This window comes from Lipotes vexillifer, unplaced genomic scaffold, assembly GCF_000442215.2.
Source record: "Lipotes vexillifer unplaced genomic scaffold, Lipotes_vexillifer_v1.1 scaffold916, whole genome shotgun sequence".
Lineage (NCBI taxonomy): Eukaryota > Metazoa > Chordata > Mammalia > Artiodactyla > Lipotidae > Lipotes > Lipotes vexillifer.
The window spans coordinates 4,485,732-4,505,210 of record NW_006798383.1 but is presented as its reverse complement, the minus strand read 5'-3'; the positions used below and the strand labels follow the sequence as shown (position 1 = coordinate 4,505,210).

At 42.5% G+C, this 19,479-nt stretch overlaps 1 protein-coding gene across 1 annotated transcript in view; it reads right to left on the bottom strand.

Annotated features, from left to right (window-relative positions):
* Positions 1–14,465, bottom strand: part of CFAP58 (cilia and flagella associated protein 58) — a 110,515-nt gene extending 96,050 nt beyond the window's left edge. The window contains exons 1-6 of the mRNA XM_007470461.1: positions 14,389–14,465; positions 8,400–8,681; positions 6,213–6,361; positions 3,701–3,857; positions 2,592–2,786; positions 404–541 (exon numbers count right to left, since the gene is read on the bottom strand). Of these exons, the coding sequence (XP_007470523.1) occupies positions 404–541; positions 2,592–2,786; positions 3,701–3,857; positions 6,213–6,361; positions 8,400–8,681; positions 14,389–14,397 (930 nt within the window). The 5' untranslated portion in view covers positions 14,398–14,465. The remainder of the gene's footprint in view (positions 1–403; positions 542–2,591; positions 2,787–3,700; positions 3,858–6,212; positions 6,362–8,399; positions 8,682–14,388) is intronic.
* Between the last annotated feature and the right edge of the window lie 5,014 nt (positions 14,466–19,479).

Sequence of the window (19,479 nt, the reverse complement as noted above, 5' to 3'; positions counted from 1 at the left end):
AACCGTAGATATCAAATAGTACCAAGTCCGTCCCCCACCCCTCTCACTCCATACAAGTAGTGAAATACAATCTCACTTCTTTGCCACTCACATGTGTAAATGGTTTCTAGCTCTGGGCAACTGGTTACTTGCAAGGCTAAATTACAGAGGTGAACATCTGAGCTCACTTTGGAAAGTATTTGCATAGTCATATGATTAATAGTCAGCTTAGCAATGTTATAAGAATGGAAGTTATCAAACTGCTTCCGGGCATAAAGCAATCACTGTAGGTTTACACCTGCCTCTGAAGGACCAAGGCTAATCCAGGTTATCCAACCAAAGGCTAGAACAGCATCAGCCAATTCATATTAATAGGGAATGAAGGAAGGAATGCTAGGGAACAGATATGTCACTTGGTGTTTACTTTGAGCTCCAACGCCTTCTGCTGGTTCTCCTGGGATAGCTGCTCACAGATCAAACTATGTTGTTCGTTTTCTTGCTGAAGTTTAGCATTTCTCATCTGAAACTGCTCCAGCTCCTTTGCGGCTCTCTCATTCAGTATCTGAAAGATGCAGAACGAGCTGGTTAACGCTTTTGAATCTGATTACAGTAGCTGCACATCCACGCAGGAGGCCATGCAGACCTCCTGGGACAAGCACGGCAACCACACTTTTTTTGTCTTCGCAGAAATGTTCTTTCTCCCCAGTGAAAGCATGAAGGCACTCAAATATGATGAATGCTAAATGGCTGAGGGAAATGATGCCTTCTAATGAATAACACAGAGAGCATAATTTTTTTCCTGGGCACCTTGGGAAGTCTTGTTCACAGGTGGTGGATAAATATTTTAATGCCTGTTTGTCATTTGGCAGGCCTAGCATACACAACAATTGCTATAATCATTGCAAACGAGCTAGAGATTCAATCGAGCTTTATCGGCTGTGGGGCTCAGAAGCTATATCTTCAGAAGCAAATCCTGCATTAGCATGCCTACAACATTTTCGTGAACAGAACCATTCACTAACAACAACACAAAACAATTCCCCTTCATCCAACTTAAGTCAAAACTGTGGAGTAGTAGTGGAATGATTTCTACCTCCCTGACTTCAGGGTCAGTTGGATTTTCCCCTTCCCTACCTTGACTATTCAGAGAAGACAAGGTTTTATAAAAACAGAGGATTATATTTTGGGAAGTCATTTCTATTGGGAAAATATTAGGGAGATGGAGGGATATCAAAAAAAAGAGAGAAGATGGCTTAGAAGACACTTACTCCAATATATAACTTCCACTCAAGCAAAAGTTAAACACAGAAAGAATCTATCCAACTTCCCATCAATAGGGACTAAATAAAATTTTCCATGGGTCCTGGATGTTGCTAAACAAAGTACTATAGTTTTAACGTGATAACCAAAAACCTCTCAAATTTCAGGCTCAAAGAAAGCCACATGTTTTTTTCATGGATGTTGCACACTGCATATTATCTATTTGATTTCTGGCTTTATATAAAATTAATAAATCAACTGACAAATGTGTTCTACTGTCTAATTTTTTAAGTAGAAAAATGATGTAGGGCTTAAAAATACTTTGGAAACTTCCTAAGAGAACATATTTTCAAGAAATGACTTTTTTCAATTAGATGAAATGGTTCTTCTTTAAGAAATTAGAAAAGACAGACTAGCATTTGTGTTATCTTAAACTGTTATTACAGAGGAAATGTTTTTTAAATATTTAAAACGCATAAAGACAGTGTGTGGTTTCCCAAACTTGAAACTTAAAATTAAACCTGTTAAATATAAATCATGCTATATTCACAGGCTGGAATGCTTAGAGCAATGAGAGTGAATGGTCTTCTGAGCTCTGTCCAATAGAACTTCCTGCAATGAACTAAATGTTCTCTATGTGCACTGTCCAATATGGTATCTACTAGCCCCATGTAGCTATGGAGCACCTGAAATGGTGCTGGTGCAACTAAGGGATTGAATTTTTAATTTTATTTAATTTCAAATAATTTAAATGTAAATAGCTGTATGTGGCTATTGGCTACCATATTGGATAGTGTGTTCTATAACTATGTGGCAACAACATAAGTGAATCTCAAAAACAGGATGTTAGGAGAAAGATATTAGACACAAAAGAGTACATCCTGTATAATTTAATTTCTGTAAAGTACAAAAGCAGGCAAAACTAACCTCTGCTTAGAATTCAGAAGAGCGCTGACCTCTGGGGGAGAGAGTGACTGGGAAGGGGCACGAGGAGCCTCCCGGGGTGCTATTTCTCAGGCTGGGCGCGGGCAACCAAGACGTGTTCAAGGGGAGAAAATTCATCAAGCTGTATACTTGTGACTTATACACTTTTCTATGTGTATGTTACACATCAATAAAAGGATAAAAAGAGATTAACCTGTTGGAGCATGGCAGGAGGGGGCTGGGGGCGGATAGAGCATATCTACCTGTAAGAGCCATTCAAAGATCAAACACAGTACAGTGGTACATGCTGTGTTACCCCAACATCCACCAACATCTGCAGTGAAGGGAGTTTGCTGCTTTCCAAAGAAATTTCAAAAATCCCCGTTCTTTTCTGGCCAGGCCCCATGGTGCAGCCCTGCCCAGCCCACCTTCTGCTCCTTCAGCTGCTGCTCCAGCTTCTGAAGCTCCTCCTTGCTCTTCTGCACGTACTGCTGCAGGGCCTTGATTTCTGTCTGCCTGGTGTCCATGTCCGTCTGAATCTGCTTGAGCTCTTTCTCTAGTTTTTCCTTCTTCCGAGTCTCCCGCAAAGCTTCGTTCCGATGTTGCTGGATTTCTTGTTGGAACTACAGGCACAGAAAGGACGATGGGGGTTGGGGTGCGGGAGATGAGCCCCTTAGGACGGGTCTCACCCAGCCGAACTTCTCCCGCTCTCAGATGTTTTCAGGGCAATGGCTCTGAAGTAGCATCTCTCCTGCAGGAGGGTCATATTTGAACTGCAGTGTTCAAACTTTTCAAGAGCATTCTGTATCGTTTTTCAGAGCCTTGGCACCACCCTGATGGTGGGAACAAATCCACAAAGAAAGGTATAAAATCCAGTTAAATACTGGAAGCCCAGAATTCTAGGGAAGTCAAACATGGAAAGAATTCATCTAACTCTCCATCAACAGAAACTAAATAAAATGTAGCCAGCTACCCTAAATATGAGAGTGTGTTTTCTATGAGTCCTGGATATCGCTAAACAAAGTACTACAGTTTTATTGCGACAGACAAATTCTATGAAAAGTCCTTCTTCTAACTCATGATCAAAGGAGTCTCCTGTTTTTCTCCTCAAGCCTGTGCTTGTGTACCATCTATTTGACTTCTGGTTTTATAGAAAAGTATTCAGAAGGATTCAGCTAGGTGGCTTCCTTACACAGGAGAAAGGCCAGGGGAACTGCTTTCACCATCCCCAGAGGCAGGGCGCCCTGGCTGTCACGGGGGACACCTTCTTGGGCCAGAAATGTAAGCAGTGCTCTATCTTGGTAACTTCTCAGGCAGAGAATCACTCAAGTAAAACTGCTCTTGCAAAAACAAACCAGAGAAACAAGCAAAACAATGGGAGCTTCATTTGGTGACCGGGCTGGAGGCAAGCGGGGGTGGGGGGGAGGGAGGGTCGTAAACCTGAGAAAGGAACAAGACCGGAAGGGAGCCTGGAGAAGGACAAAACTTCCTTCTGGAAGGTAATGGTCCTTGTCTTGCTCTCCATGTCAGAGCAGACCTGACTGACAGTCTGCTCTGCCTCTTCCCTGGACCGCTCCATTTCTTGCTGCTGTTCAGTGGTCTGAGCTAAGGCCTCTCGTAATTTCACCACTTCTGACAAGAGTTGGTCTCGCTCCTTTGTCACTTCTTCTTTGAACTTCAGCAAATCTCGGATACTAAAAAAGAAGAACACGGGAGTCAGAGGAAATGGCCATCTGCTCAGGGAGCCTTCTTATCATCCTCTGAGCTCGTTTTCATGGGAAAGACTTATGGTCAAGGATCAACACTATTCAGGTGTGAAACAGAAATATCTTTATGCCCTGACGTGGGAGCTGTTTCTGAATTTTTTGTTTTTTGGTTTTTGGGGGGTTTTTTTGCGGTACGCGGGCCTCTCACTGCCGCGGCCTCTCCCATTGCGGAGCGACAGGCTCCGGACGTGCAGGCTCAGCGGCAATGGCTCACGGGCCCGGCAGCTCTGCGGCATGTGGGATCCTCCCGGACCGGGGCACGCACCCACGTCCCCTGCATCGGCAGGCGGACTCCCAACCACTGCGCCACCAGGGAAGCCCTGTTTCTGAGTTTTTAACTGAAAAAGAGGATGTTCCAATAATAATATGAATAATATGACCCTTTTCTTATGTTTAAGCAATTACAGTCTGTGTGTGTGTGTGTGTGTGTGTACTATAGGCATTTTTATAGAAGTCCAGAAAAATAGGCATCAAATTGATAACTGGTTATCTCTGAGGAGTGAAATTTAGGGTGGAAGAGTTGGGGGGGCTGATTTCTACTCCTTGCTTTCCACACCCCTGTAGTATTCATTCTGAAAGTAGAAAAACTATGTCTGATAAGACCTGTGCAGCAGAATTCATCTAGAACAAGGCAGCTACTTCAGAGCTGAGAAAGCAGAGAACTTGCATTTGAGACACTTGCAGCTGACAGACATCAAATGACTGTTGGAAACACAGTAATTCGATAATATGTATTGACCAACAATTTTCATATAACTGTTTAATTAAGAACCTTCAAAACTGCAAACTCTTCTCCATAAACAAGACCTTAAATTCTAAGGTTACTGTAAAGACACTGCTGAAGATAAAACTCTGAGTTGGATTGTTTCATCAGTTCTCCTCATCATGTTCTGATTGTCATTAAAACTCCTCCTAACCAAATCAGTTCCCTCACATTGCTCTTCAACAGTTGTTCTTCAATAGTTGCTCTGATTGTGCATGACTTCTTTAATAAGAAAATGGAGCCCCTTATTATGAACACCACATCTTCTGTTTATTTTGCCTATTCAACATTCGATAAACGTATCTAGAAAGTATAAGAAACCTAGACAGCAGGTAGATTTAGTTAAGGATGCCTAAGGAAGTGTATGCTCATTCCTGGTTCATTAATTAATGCAAGGTTTTGCATGCCCTACAGAGTGCTAGATTCCTAGAGGAAAGGTAAAGATAGATATCTTCCCTCAAGGAGTTTACAGCTTAATGGGCAGAGAAGCTCAAATAATTTCAGCACCATGTGATCAGTGCCATACTTGAGGGAGATGTTGCGTCCTATGGAAACAGGGAACACAATGACTCTTCTGCCTGGTCACTGGGTCTGAGGCTTGGGAAGAGGTTGAAACAGAGATGCTGACGGTGATAAAGTTAAGATGGTGTTTAAGATAGGTCTTGAAGGATGAATAGTTGTTTACTGAGTGGAGAAGGGAAGAAAAAGGATCCCTGGCATAGAAAACAGTATGTCCAAAGACATGGAGGCATGAGCAAGCATGGTGCTGCTGGACGTGAGTCTAGCAAGGCTGACTGAGGCAGATCTACAAAGGGCTCTACAAGACATGTTCAAGACTTTGGGCTTTATCCTTAGGAAATGGGTAGCTGTCGAAGGTGCATATGCTAGAGATGAAAGCATATAGCTACATGTTTTAGAAGAATAAGTCTGGTATGGAAGATGGTAAAGAGGGGAGATGTCTCCTCAAAGGCAGGGAGAACAGTTAGGAGTCTACTGCCAAATCCAGCAGAGAACAGGGGACCCGCTGCTGATAGGGAGGAGGGGAAGAATGAAGTGATGTTTAGAAGATTGAGTCAACAAGACGAAACGTTAAGGGATGAAGGAGTAACAAGTGTGAAGAGCAACTGTTTTCTGGCCTAGAATCTGAGGTGGTAGGAAGGATAGTGATATGGCTAATCATGGGACAGGGGGTGTATAGGAGGGGCTGGGAATCTGGGTAGAAAGTCAGCCATTCCACACAAGTTTGAGAGAAATAAAGTTAAAATCTTTACTCATTTTAAAACTGTAGCACTGATTTTATAGAGCCAGAAGTTTGATATAACCATGAATTAGAAGCTCTTGGGCATGGAGGAAGGGAGTATTAAAAAGAAAAAAATGTCTGTCTCTGGGAATCCAACAAAGTAGAGTCCTGTATTCACAAAGAACATCCAAGATGGTACTGGCAAGCCCCAGGCTGTCTGTTGAAGAAGGAGGCCTCTGCAAAAGCAAGCTCAACACGAATCAAGGCGGCTATGACCTACTTGCTATCCTGGTCCATGGAGAGTCCAGACCCTTGCTCGACTAGTTTGCTTAGGTTCACTATTTCCTCTTTCAGGGCAAGAATCGTCTCCTTTGCCTTCTGCTCTTTGTCATAGGCTGAGTCCACCATCTTCCAAGCATTTTCAATTTCCTAGGTGGGTCATGGGATATCAGTGAGAAAAACCAAACTAGGTTCCAGATGCAAGCGAAATTGAATAAATAGAATAATAAAACAACTACGTTATAGAAGCTATTTATGGGGAAAGAAGATTACATTATACACTATGTATTGAATGTATATTGATTTACTGCATTGTTCAACATGAGTTAGTCAATACTGAAAAGCGGTTTTAAAGGGGATACTGGCAAAGGATATTTTCTCTTGTGTAGGTAAATGTGGCCACAGGGCTCACATACTACAGGGACTGCTATAACTAATGGTATTATTTCTAGTAAAGATGTTAAGATAGGTTTACAAAATCGAAAATGAAAGCTTATGTGCTTTCCAAGTCCAGATATTTTATAGGTTAAAAAAAAAAAGCTTTATCACATAAGGAATGGTCTTGGATCCAAGTCCTAAATTTGAAGCTCTTGATAGATTCGATATTAAAAATATATTTTGCCCTCAGGCCCCAAGTGAGCTCCTGGATGGCAAGGTGAACTTTAGAGCCATCTGTAGAAATGAGGTCTTGGCTGTCACCTAATTGTACACAGCAGCCTTTGTAATTCCCATTTCCAGAAACCCAAGCCCAGGCCTTCTCATCAAATGCTTATAGGGGAAAAACAAAACTATTCTGAATACAAAGTGGAATATTAACAGAAATACTTAAAAGTGAATTACAGCCATTCAAGTACACGGACGAAGGACAGTAAATGTTGCAACAGCCTTGAGTTTTGCCCTGCCACTTAATTTTCTTGCAAAATTTCATCAAGTGCAATGTGAGTCCTTTTATACAGGTAAGAATCTATATGCTTAATGTGAAAATATTCTTTTATGTTGCCAAGGAATAAAATGAGTGGAAGAAATTATTTAATTAAATAAATTCATGCTATTACATTAGAGAGGGAGATGATTCTTGGGTAACTGCAGCACATAATTTAGTGATTCAAAACAAAATGTCAGTTTAAGGGGTATGTTTTTCTGTAGCAACCATATGTACTATTTTTGGCAAAACAAATGAAGGATATTTAAATGAAATATGATTACATGAAATCTTGTCCAAAGCAAATTCACCAATTATATTTTAATCAATTCATGACTTCCATTTCCAGTTTTTAAATTTACAATAAAAATTGGGGTCTTTTCTCATCATAACATGATTTAAAGCCTTCTTATATTGGTATTTTGCAAGGAGAAGAAGAAAATAACAATAGAGAGAAAAAGACACTAAAAATAGTGGTTCCTAAGAAAACAGGTAAGTTACATTTTGCACTAGTCTTGGATCTTCATTAGAATTGGGGTATGTTTAATTGCATGATATCAAGGGAATTATCTAAAAAATTGCAAATTATTTCTCAGCACTAGGGTTTCAATTATAAATTAAAATATCTTAACCTCTTAACACCCTGCAATCTACAAGGAACATTTGTGTTTTACCTTCAAAATAATGCAACACACTTGAGGATGAAAAAATAAAGTGTAAATAAAAGCCATACTTCCTCAATATCCCTCCCAGACTGAATCCCTGTTCTCGCATTATGAGGAAATGGGACGATCAAGGCAGAAGCAAAGGGGCGATAAGAGGAAAGATCATGAAAACTACCATCTGGAAATTCTCAAGGTAACCTCTCCTAAAACATTGGAAAGCGTAGAAACATGAAAAGATCTCTTACAAGCTATCATCATAAGATATTTAATTACTTATCTTGGGTCAAACAAGACATACTGATATTCCTAATACTATACTTACTTATGGCCAATTGTTTTTGTGAACACAGTATTTCTTAGAAACCAAGCCGGTAAGGTTCTACCTTATTTTCTGCATTGTGAAATTCACTCAAGCTAATAAGTTCTTTGAAAATTAACATTATTCCCTAGGCTTAATGAATATATAAATCATGTAAATTTTTACTTAATAACTCTTTTACTACCAGCCTAGAGCTGCCAGTATAATGAAAGGATGATGTTTTAAGTATAGGATGCATTTATGAAAGCTCGCCATTGGTTCCATTTCTAGAAGATCACTGACCTTCTTCAGGGATGTGATGGTGGTCTGATCATCCTGAGAGAGCTTCAGGGCAGTGGCGACCTTCGCGGAATTAACCACGATCTCTGCATTCAGCTCTCTGCACTTGGCCATCAGACGCTTTTCATTGTCATAAGACTTTTTCATAACAGCATGAAGCTTCTCATATTCAACCCTAAATCTCTCCAAACTTTTGTCCCCTGAAAGTTCGCTGAGAACCTCCTGAAAATCCCTTTCTATTTCTTCATACGCAGTTTCCTCCAGCACTAGTTTTTCACTCTTTTCCTGTTCAAAAGGGCAAAGACGGGAATGAAGATTGAAATATTTACCCCATCACTATTCAGGAATGACTTATTATTCGTGAATAAAAGACCTTCGCACAAGCAAAATAAAAACCACTGACAAGCAGACAATTTAAAGCTATATGACGGGAAGGCTCCTTGTTCATCCCGATACCTGTATATATGTATACATAGCACTGGGATAGTAATATTTTCTACCACATAGTGTTATGGATTAGATTAAATGGGAATTCATGTTAAACACTTAGCCAAGTGCCCGGCAAACAGCAGGTACTCAATAAATTTCGAGAGCTATTATGATTATTCCAAGCCTGCTTCTTACTGCCCCCAGGACTGCAGATGGAAGCCATGGTATGTTGAGGTCAGACATAATATAGATACCATGAAACCACACTTACAGTGGAACCCATCCAGAACATGGAATATTCTCTTTCAAAATATTCCATCATTTTTACCCCTTAAAAAATTAGCCTAGGTCATCTCCACAGGAACTTTGAAATGTCCCCTGAGCAATGGTCATGGGCCTTCACATTTGCTTTCCATGATTAGCTGGGCAGCAAATTATTTAAAATGTAAGCCCAAACATACAGATGTAATTCAAGCAAGTCTGACTACGACTTAGATGATAACCCAGGACTATACGGTTATATATGAATTCTTATTTCCCTAGTGTTATGATTGAATTGTGTCACCTAGAAAGATATGTTGAAGTCCTAACCCCCAGTAACTGTGAATGTGACCTTATTTGGAAATAGAGTCATTACATATACAATTAGTTAAGTTAAGGTCATACTGGAGTAGGGTGGGTCCTAATACCATATGACTGGTGTCTTTATAAAAAGGGGGAAAATTTGTAACTATGTGGTGTGATGGATGTTAACTAAACTTATTGTGGTAATCACTTCAAAATGTATACATATATGGAACTCCCCTGGCGGTCCAGTGGTTAAGACTCCAAGCTCCCAATGCAGGGGGCACAGGTTCGATCCCTGGTCAGGGAATTAAGATCCCACATGCTGTGCAGCCAAAAAAAAAAAAGAAAAAAGAAAAAGAGAAATGTATACATATATCAAAGCATTACGTCGTACACCTAAAACTAATACAATGTTACATGTCAATTATAACTCAATTAAGAAAGGGTGTGGCATTTGGACACACCCTACCCCCCCCCACACACGAGAACTCCATGTGACCAGTGAAGGGAGACATTAGGCTGGTATAGCTGCAAGCCAAGGAAAGCTAAGGGTTGCGGGCTACCACCAAAAGCTAGGAAGAAGCAAGGAAAGATTTTACTCAGTCTCAGAGCATGGCTCTGTGGACACCTTGATTTCAGACTTTGTGGCCTCCAGAACTGTGAAATAATAAATTTCTGCTGTTAAGCCATCCAGTTTGTGGCACTATGTTACAGATGCCCTACTTCAAACTACATACAGCACAATAATAATAAAAAAAAGAATGAGTATGGTTAATATATTTACTCAGAAAATATTGATTGAACATCTGCTGTCTGTAAGTTGGAATGATGGAGGCCAGAGGAGATATCAAAGTAAGGACTACACGGCCTTCCCGTAGGAAATATGTACATGAAGAGTGGATGCGGCATGTGGGCAGCAAATGGACGTATAGAATTTGATGCCTGCCATAAGATGGATTCAGAGTTCTACAAGAACCTACAGGAAGACGGAATTACTCCCAGCAGCAAGAATTAAAGCAAATTTCATAAAGGAAGTGGCATTTAAGTAGGCACAAAAGGGAAACTGGAGTTTTCACAGGTGCATTCCTGTCCCACGGCAAAGCTTGATCAAAAGGCTCAGGGACAAGCAGGTACCTAGGATTTGAGATTGGTTAAGAAGCTCAAGTTAGCTTAAAGTACAAGAAATATGACAGCGAGGAGGAAGGAGACTAGACAGGAAGTTAGGGACAGACTGGAGGCCTCGAATGGCATTCTAGGGAATACAGAGAAAATTATTCTGGAAGCCACAGGTAATCACTTAGCCTTTTGAGCAAAGAACTGATAAGGTTTGAAAGGTCTTATTTATGTTTGCGACATTATGCTTTGATATTCTACACTAAAAAGGACTTTAACATAAAAACTCTATTGCTAACACTGTTGGTGGGAATGTAAATTGATACAGCCACTATGGAGAACAGCATGGAGGTTCCTTAAAAAAACTAAAAGTAGAGCTACCATATGATCCAGCAATTCCACTCCTGGGCATATATCCAAAGAAAACCAGAATTTGAAAAGATACATGCACCCCCCACTGTTCACTGCAGCACTAATTACAACAGCCAGGACATGCTTCCGCAACCTAAATGTCCATCAACAGAGGAATGGATAAACAAGATGTGGTACATATATACAATGGAATACCACTCAGCCATAAAAAAAAATGAAATAATGCCATTTGCAACAACATGGAGGTACCTGGAGATTATCATACTGAGTTAAGTCAGACAGAGAAAGACAAATATCATATGATAGCACTTACATGTGGAATCTAAAAAAATGGTACAAATGAGCCTATTTACAAAACAGAAATAGAGTCACAGATGTAGAAAACAAACTTATGGTTACCAGTGGGGCAAGAGGGTGGGGAGGGATAAATTGGGAGATTGGGATTGACATATACACACTACTATATATAAAATAGGTAACTAATAAGGACCTACTGTATAGCACAGGGAACTCTACTCAATACTCTGTAATGACCTATATGGGAAAAGAATCTAAAAATAGTGGATATATGTATATGTATAACTGACTCACTTTGCTGTACACCCAAAACTAACACAACATTGTAAATCAACTATACTCCAATAAAAATTAATTAAAACAAACAAAAACACAACTCTACTGCTAATCAAAGAAATTAACTGAGACAATCTCTAATCCCAATAATAAAGTAAAATTCAATCTCACCCTGAAGATTTGGGGTAAGTAGTCTAGTTTACCTTCTGCTTTGACAAGCCGGCCTTGCCCAACATGGAGAAAGTCTACATATTCTTGCTTTTCAAAAACACTTGTACTGGGGCTTCCCTGGTGGCGCAGAGCTTAAGAATCCGCCTGCCAATGCAGGGGACACAGGTTCAATCCCTGGTCCGGGAAGATCCCACATGCCGCAGAGCAACTGAGCCCGTGTACCACAACTACTGAGCCTGCGCTCTAGAGCCCAAGAGCCACAACTACTGAGCCGACGTGCTGCAGCTACTGAAGCCCATGTGCCTAGAGCCCATGCTCTGCAACAAGAGAAGCCACAGCAATAAGAAGCCCGTGGACCGCAAGGAAGAGTAGCTCGCGCTTGCCACAACTAGAGAAAGCCCACGTGCAGCAACGAAGACCCAATGCAGCCAAGATAAATAAATACAATAAATTTATTAAAAAAATAAAACACTTGTACTCTTGATTACACATCTAAATATGATGTGCAAACAAAACAGAGTCCACATCTTAAAACAGATGTGGAGTCACAAGCATATCTACACAACATTTTGTATAATAGCATTAGTACTAACGTTAAACTCAACACAGGTTTTCTTCCTGACTAAAAAGCAGATTATCGCAAAGATCACAATACAGCGATTCCACAAAGGAGGAAAAATCATATTAAGGAATGGTGCTGCTGCTCTGTACTTTCCCCTTGTTGATGCTCAACATAAACACACACAAATATTTATCACAGCAATGTTCTAGGTTCCATCCCTGTAAACGGTATTAACGTCAACACTTGATCACTAGCCTAATGATTTGTTCACAGGAAAGGTTTTCCCTGTACACTTGGCACTTAGCACAGGAATGGAAAAGTATCAAAGAAAGAAAAGTTTTAAAGAAACTTTTATGAACAAAAGAGATTTGTTTATGTTGCCATTTTAAAATATACTGCTATTAAAAGCAAAGCAAAAATAATCTCTTAGCTGTGACCAATAACCAGTTGGTATCTACACTGTTACAGCATATAATGCTATCTAATTCAGAAGGATGATTTCAACATGAATTGATCAGAAAGGAACTGTGATGCTCCTTCACACGATACCTATCTACTGAGTGTTTACGATTAGCCAGGCAACGTTCTAGGTGCTGGGAGTACCAATTAGTGAAGAGAAGGAAAAGGACAAAGGAAAAGAGAGCTGCAGTGAAAAATGAGACCAGCGTGGAAATGCCAACTTATGAAAGCAGAAGTGAGGAAAACTTGGCTGAGGTCAATTGAAAATAAAAATAAAAGAAATGAAGGAATGACAGGAGATTGTGAAAGGGAAAAGAGACTGGGAAATAACTAGTTTATAGTATTTGTATCTGGGGCTTACATAGGGAAAATGAAGAAGAATGAAATACACAAAGATGACTAGTGGGGGCGAAAAGGAGAAAACACTCAAAAGGAAACAATGGAAAAATTAAAGGAGAACTAGAAGGAACAGGAGGAGGAAATGGGAAGAAAAGAGACATGAATGAGTGTGGGCACCGGAAATAAGAAGTGTGGCTGCAGCATGGACGCAAGAGAGAGATGCCAGTGATGGGGCCTGGGGAGGGAGGAAGATGGAGAGTATGAGAGGGATTGTATGATAAGGAAAGGAGAGAGTGGCTGATCACAGGAAGATGGGGTTTGCAAGGGGGGGACTAGATGTGGAGGAGATGGAATGATGAGGGGATGTGAATGGTGTAGAGGAGACCAGAGAAGGAACTGGAACAGGGGTGGAGGCATGATGGTGGTGAGAGAAGCTGGCACCAGGGCTGGCTTCATGGGTGTGTGAACTATTCAGTTGCACGGGGCTCCTTGCTCAGAAGTGCCCTACCCTTGGTTTAATGCTCTGCTGAAATTCTTAATAATTTTTTTAACAAGAGGCTCTGCATTTTCATCTTTCCTTGAGCCCCACAAACTGCGTAGCTGATCCTGTCTGGGACTGACCATGTGAAAGATAATATGGGGAAGGACTCTGATGGGGTGATGAAGGATTTGCATTAGGGCCATAATGGATGAGGACCGTGACTGGCAAGTGATGACAGGGACCTGAGGTTGTCCAGGTTATAAAGGAGGGTGCTAATGGACAGGCAAGGGGTCACTAAAGGGTTGCAGAAATAACCTCTCATCAGTGGGACTCAAGTTGGGGTGCGCTACAAAGTGGGGAAGTGAATGGAGGGCTTAAGATAGTAAAAGAGTGGTCAGTGACAACACAGGGCAGTGGCGATGGGCTGAAAAGCTTCATGAAGATGTGTCATAGCAGGTGATCAGATGATAGGGAATCGTGGTATGACAGGTGGTCAAGGGTCAGTGAACAGGAGTGACACTGGGTATTTATGAAGCCTTCTTCCAGGTCCTCCCAGTCAGCTAGACATCAATATTTCTGTGTGTATCTCTCTTGTGGAATCACCTTATGGCTCAAAATCTAGGGGTGGGGGGCCTGTCATGTGTGAGTGTGGAAACTTATGAATTTCCTACGGCACTTAGCACCGCGCCAGTTTAATAGGGTGGTGTGTGTGTGCAGGGGACGGTTTCCACCCAATGGAAGGAGGGGCAAGAGATAATGGAGCCAGAGCCAACAGGAAAGGGGGAGGGGGCTGAGGCTGCGGCTGGGGACAGGATGGTGACTGGGGGAATATTCGGAATCATTGGATGTGACAAGGGATAGTAGAAGTGAGACGACGGGGAGGGGTCGAACGAGACGCGACAGAAAGAGGGGCGCTGACTTCTGACCTCGGCCATCCTGACGCGCTCTGCGGGCCTCAGAAGCCGCTGTGGAGATCGCGCAAGCTGGGCCGGAGTCTGAGGAAGGGGCTGTGCACCGCCCCCAGCGTCTAAAACGGCGCCACGTTATTTCTATCCCCTGCAGGGGGCGGAAACCCGCCGCTCGGCGCGTCCTCCAGTCTCCGAGCAACCGCCATGCCCTCTGGAGGCCCTAGCGAATGTTCGAAAGGGGTGGAGCCTCCGAGGCCGGCGCCTGGGCGGTGTTCCTCAGAGTCGCACGCAAATATCCCGTAAAGGGTGGGGCCAGGGAGATGAGGGGCGGTGCCTCTGGGCCGCTGGGAGGAGTCCCACGGTGTGCGCAGAAGTTAAAAACACCCGAGAAAGGAGATGCAAGGCACTACCCGGAAGCAGATAACGGAGAACCAAGGACTGACGCTTAGAAGATGTGGATCAGAGGGTTCTGGATGAAGGAAAGACTGGCAGCCTCCCTCTGCCCTCTGTCACAAAGTGACTCGATCACGGGAACAAGAAATAATCCCAGTTCGAGTCAATTCCAACCCTTACGACGCCGCTACTGTGTGCAGGACACGGGGAAAACTAAGGTAGAGAAAACACAGCCCCTGCCCCCAAAGGGTTCAGCCACTAGTGGTGAGGGAAATAGGGTGCAGAGGTCGAGGTACCCTGGAAAAACAACGTATGTGGAGCCACATCGTGAAAATCTGCCTGTATCTGGGGGTCATGTCTAAAGACCCTTTCTCCTCCCTTTCCTTCTCCCTCTCCCTCCTCCTCCACCCCGTTTAGACGTCAGGTGCAGAGTTGGAGTAATTAAACTCTTCAAAGACGCCTCTCTGGTATTCTTTTTTCTCATTTTCCTCACCCCTACTCCCATGCTTCATCCTCAGCCCCCATAGTAATTCATGCTACTGTGCTTGGATATATATTTTTGAAAAATGTATAGCATTTTCCATAAGTGTATTTTTTAAAATTGTAATAATGGTATTGGACTTTAGGGATCATCTTGTTTTCTACTGTTTTCACTAAACATTCTTTTTAAGGCTCTACCCCTGTTTCAATTGTAATCCCAGCTAATTATTGCTGCATAGCTTTCCGTGTTGGACATCCACACCTTTTACTTCCAGCCTCCAAGTGCTGGATACCAAGGCTGACTCCACCTCTCCAATACCACTAACAATGCAGCCATGGTCATCCTTGGCATTCATGGGCCTGTGTACACAAGATCCTCTGAAATATATGCCTATGAGTGAAATTGTTAAAACCATAGGGGATGCACAGGGCCATCAAATTCAACTTGTCCTGCACAATGACATCCAGCCAGAGGGCAAGTGGGGGCAGAAAAACAGACCCTACCCCCTTGCCCATGTCATGTGCCCTGCTGGAGGAAGACATGTCCTTTCGTTCCCACAAAAGCTTTGTTCCTTAGTCAAGCCATGAACTTACAGGCTGTGACTATCCAGAGGGTATGCATTCTTCAAATTCATACTGTGGTAGACAGTATTTTCCCATGGCATAAAGTTACCTAGTAGCCTGGTGGAAGCCCTGGGTACTTGACTTCCTGCTAGATGGCACACCAGAACTGCTGCACTACACCATACTCCAGCATGTAGTATAAGGGTTTCTGTCCCCAACTCCAATCCTTGCCAGCATGTGGTAGTTTATGTATTCATAAACAGTCATGTAGTGTTTACTAAGTGCCAGATACTGTTCTCAGTGCCTTACAAATACTGACTCATCTGATTAGCCAATTTTTAAATTTCTGTCAGTATCATGGAAGTCGTGGCAACACATTTTTGTTTTAATATGCATTTCTCTGACTATGAGTGAAATCGAGCATTTCTTCATACATTCATAAGACACTTGGGGTCCCCATCTGTGAATTGTCTATTTATAGTCTTTGTCTATTTCTCTATTGCTCTTTTTCTTTTTGGTTTGCAGAAGATCTTTGTAAAGTCTAGATATTAATCTGCTTTCAAAGACTGGACACGTTGCTTGTGATGTCCTTTGTAGAACAATAACCTTTAATTTTATAGCCCTTCATCTTTTTATGCTTTTTTAGTATAATTTAATAAGTTCCTCTCAACCCCAAGGTCATAAAGGTATTCTCTATCATTTTCTTCTGTTAGCTTAATAATTGTACATTTTCACATTTGGTTCTGTAATCCATCTGGAGTTCACCTTTGTATGTGGTGTGAGATAAGGATCCAATTTTATTTTTCTCAATGGAGTAAGCCCATTTTCCAACATCTCTGTTCCCAAATATAGATGGATCTGTTCTGAGCTCTCTGGTTTAGTCCTGTGCCAGTTCCACAGGGTTTTATTACTATGGTTTTGTAGCCAGTCATCATGGTTAAAGGGCAGAACTCTCATCCCTGCGCTGTCAAAATTGCATTGGCTCTTCATAAATCTTTATTATCCCACATAATTTTCAGGTTCCTCATGAGAAATATTAATTGGAACTTCATTGAATTTATGAATTAATTCAGGGAAAATTAACATTTGTACAATATCTCATTCATGAACAGAGACTGTATATATGGTGGACAAACAGAACAAAAATATGACTGAGGCATAATGTGCAGGAAAATGGTGAAAGAGATGGCAGATGAAGCTGGAGAAGCAGGTTGAACCAAACTTTAAGCCAAGCTAATAGAAGCGAGGTGAAGATGGAGCAGGAAACACGACTCAGGCTGCTTTGTGTGTTTACAGAAAATTTAATTATACACTGGGACCAGCTTGTGGGACCACCATGATCCAGAGAGACTCCATAACAATCCTGAAGGTACATGGCCATAAAGAAAGACCTAGAGGGCCCTGGCCACACATATCTTCTACTGGTGTCAATTGTGGGGCTATGTGTCTCCCCATTTCCTAAGGGACGTTTCACAAGCGGATGACTGCCAGGGTGACAGCAATTCAGTCCAGAAAACACTTTAGCAGGCACAAGGTTGGCCACAGGAACCACAGAGGTGACTAAAGCAGAGTCACTCCCCTTTGCGTTCACAATCTGGCTTTGGGGAAAAGAGAGAAAGGAAAATCTACAATTAATTCTAACATGATGTGATAGTATTATTTACAACAGGCCCTCTTGACAGCAAGCACTACGGGTGGCTCAGGGAATCTAGACTCTGATTCCTGAGAGTATTTCTTATGATGTGGGGACAGAAAGACGGAACATGGGAAATCAGGGAACCATTGGGGGTAGAAAGGAACGTGACATGTTCGACTCACAGGAAAGAGATGCATGTGGACATCAACAAGGCTGGATGAGTGAATGAGAGGATGGGTGCCTGGACAAATTAGTTTATGCTGATGTAAGAAAATGCTTCATTTCCAGTTTTCCAGATTATGGAAGAAGACTGCCCATCACCCTGCTCCCCTTTGTTGTTGTAATAAAAAGGAGCGCTAGGTGGCATCATACTACCAAAAGTCCTCACCTTCTAGAGCCTTTGGGAGAAACACTCTCCAGATTGGGTCAGCCCCTATTTCGACAAATAAGAGTGCTTCTATCAATCTCATTTCTCATTACACCCACTTAATTTATTTACTGAGCACCTACTATATGCCCAGCCCTCTCCTGCACGCTGTGGAGACTATAAAGGATTTGAAACCGATCGGGGCCCTGTGGGCATCCCGGGCACGGAGGCCTTTTTGTCCCCCATTTCTAGTAGGCAAGACTCTAGCCTCCATGACCTTCCCCGAGTTCCAAAGGGCAGATTTGAACAGTTGCTAATCCAGGGAGGAGCAGCCAGGAAACCACCTGTGGCAAGATTAAAGGGACCAAAAAAGCTCATCAAGATTAGGAGACCCGGGCTTCCATGGTGGCACCTGCCACCATGCAGGGGACACGGGTTCGTGCCCCAGTCTGGGAAGATCCCACATGCCGCGGAGCGGCTGGGCCTGTGAGCCATGGCCGCTGGGCCTGCGCGTCTGGAGCCTGTGCTCTGCACAAAAAAAAAAAAAAAAAAAAAAAAAAAGATTAGGAGACCCGACCACCTGAGACCCTGCACACACCCTAATCTTGTCAGCAACCCCACCCTTGGGAAGTATTGTCATAAAACTCCTCATCAAATCCTCCTGGGTTGGGACATACAGTTTTTCGAGGCAGGAACCTGCTGTGTCTCCCCTTGCCTGGCAAAGTAATAAAGCTATCCTTTTTTACTTCACCCAAAACTCTGTCTCCAAGATTTGATTCTGCACTGGTGGTACAGAAAAGCTGAGCTTTTGGCATCGGAGTCAAAAGGCTTTCCCCACTAAATGATCATAAAGAGAAGCAAAAGATACTTGCTACCCCTCCTCCACACACAAAAAAATTTTTAAACAGTCCAAGGCAGGATACCTGAGCACTGAAATGAGGATGTTAAGACATAATATCTTGTGTAATCTGGCCCTGTTAGCTTTCTGGTGCCTTCTGCCACCACTCACTCCTTGCCACAATGGCTTCTTTCAATTCCTTGTATATGTCATGTTCTTCCCTGCTGCTTGGCATTCACAAAGGCTGATCTCTCAGTCTGGAATACTCGACCCTCCCTCTTCACCTGACTAACTCCCATCCATCCACCCTTCAGATCTCACTTCCTCAGGGGAACTTCCTGACCTGCCCCCAACACCAGACTACCTTTTCAAGTACCACGAATTCTGCTTCTTGGATCATCCCACATGGTAATTATGTATTCACGGAAATGGTGGTTTCATATCTGTCGTTGTTGTCGAACCCAAGTTTGTGTGCCCAATGCACAGTGAAGCCAAACAAACTGAAACGTCGGAGTTTGGAGTAGAGAAAGGTTTATTGCAAGGGTCCAGCAAAGAGAACCGCCAGCTTATGCTCAAAAAGCCAGAATGGGGCTGGGGGGGGGGTTGGGGGAGGGAGGAAAAGTAGGCAAAATTTGGGGTGTGGGCTACAGGGTGTGACTGTCTTCTGATTGGTTGGTGGTGAGGTAACAAAGATGGTGTTCCTGGAATCTCAGTCATCAGCCTTCAGGTTCCAACCAGTCTGGGTTCCTCCTGCTTATGTTCAGCCGGAAGTTACCAGCCTCCACCTGGGTGGAGGCCCTAGTTCATATAGAAGAACTAAGAGATACATTG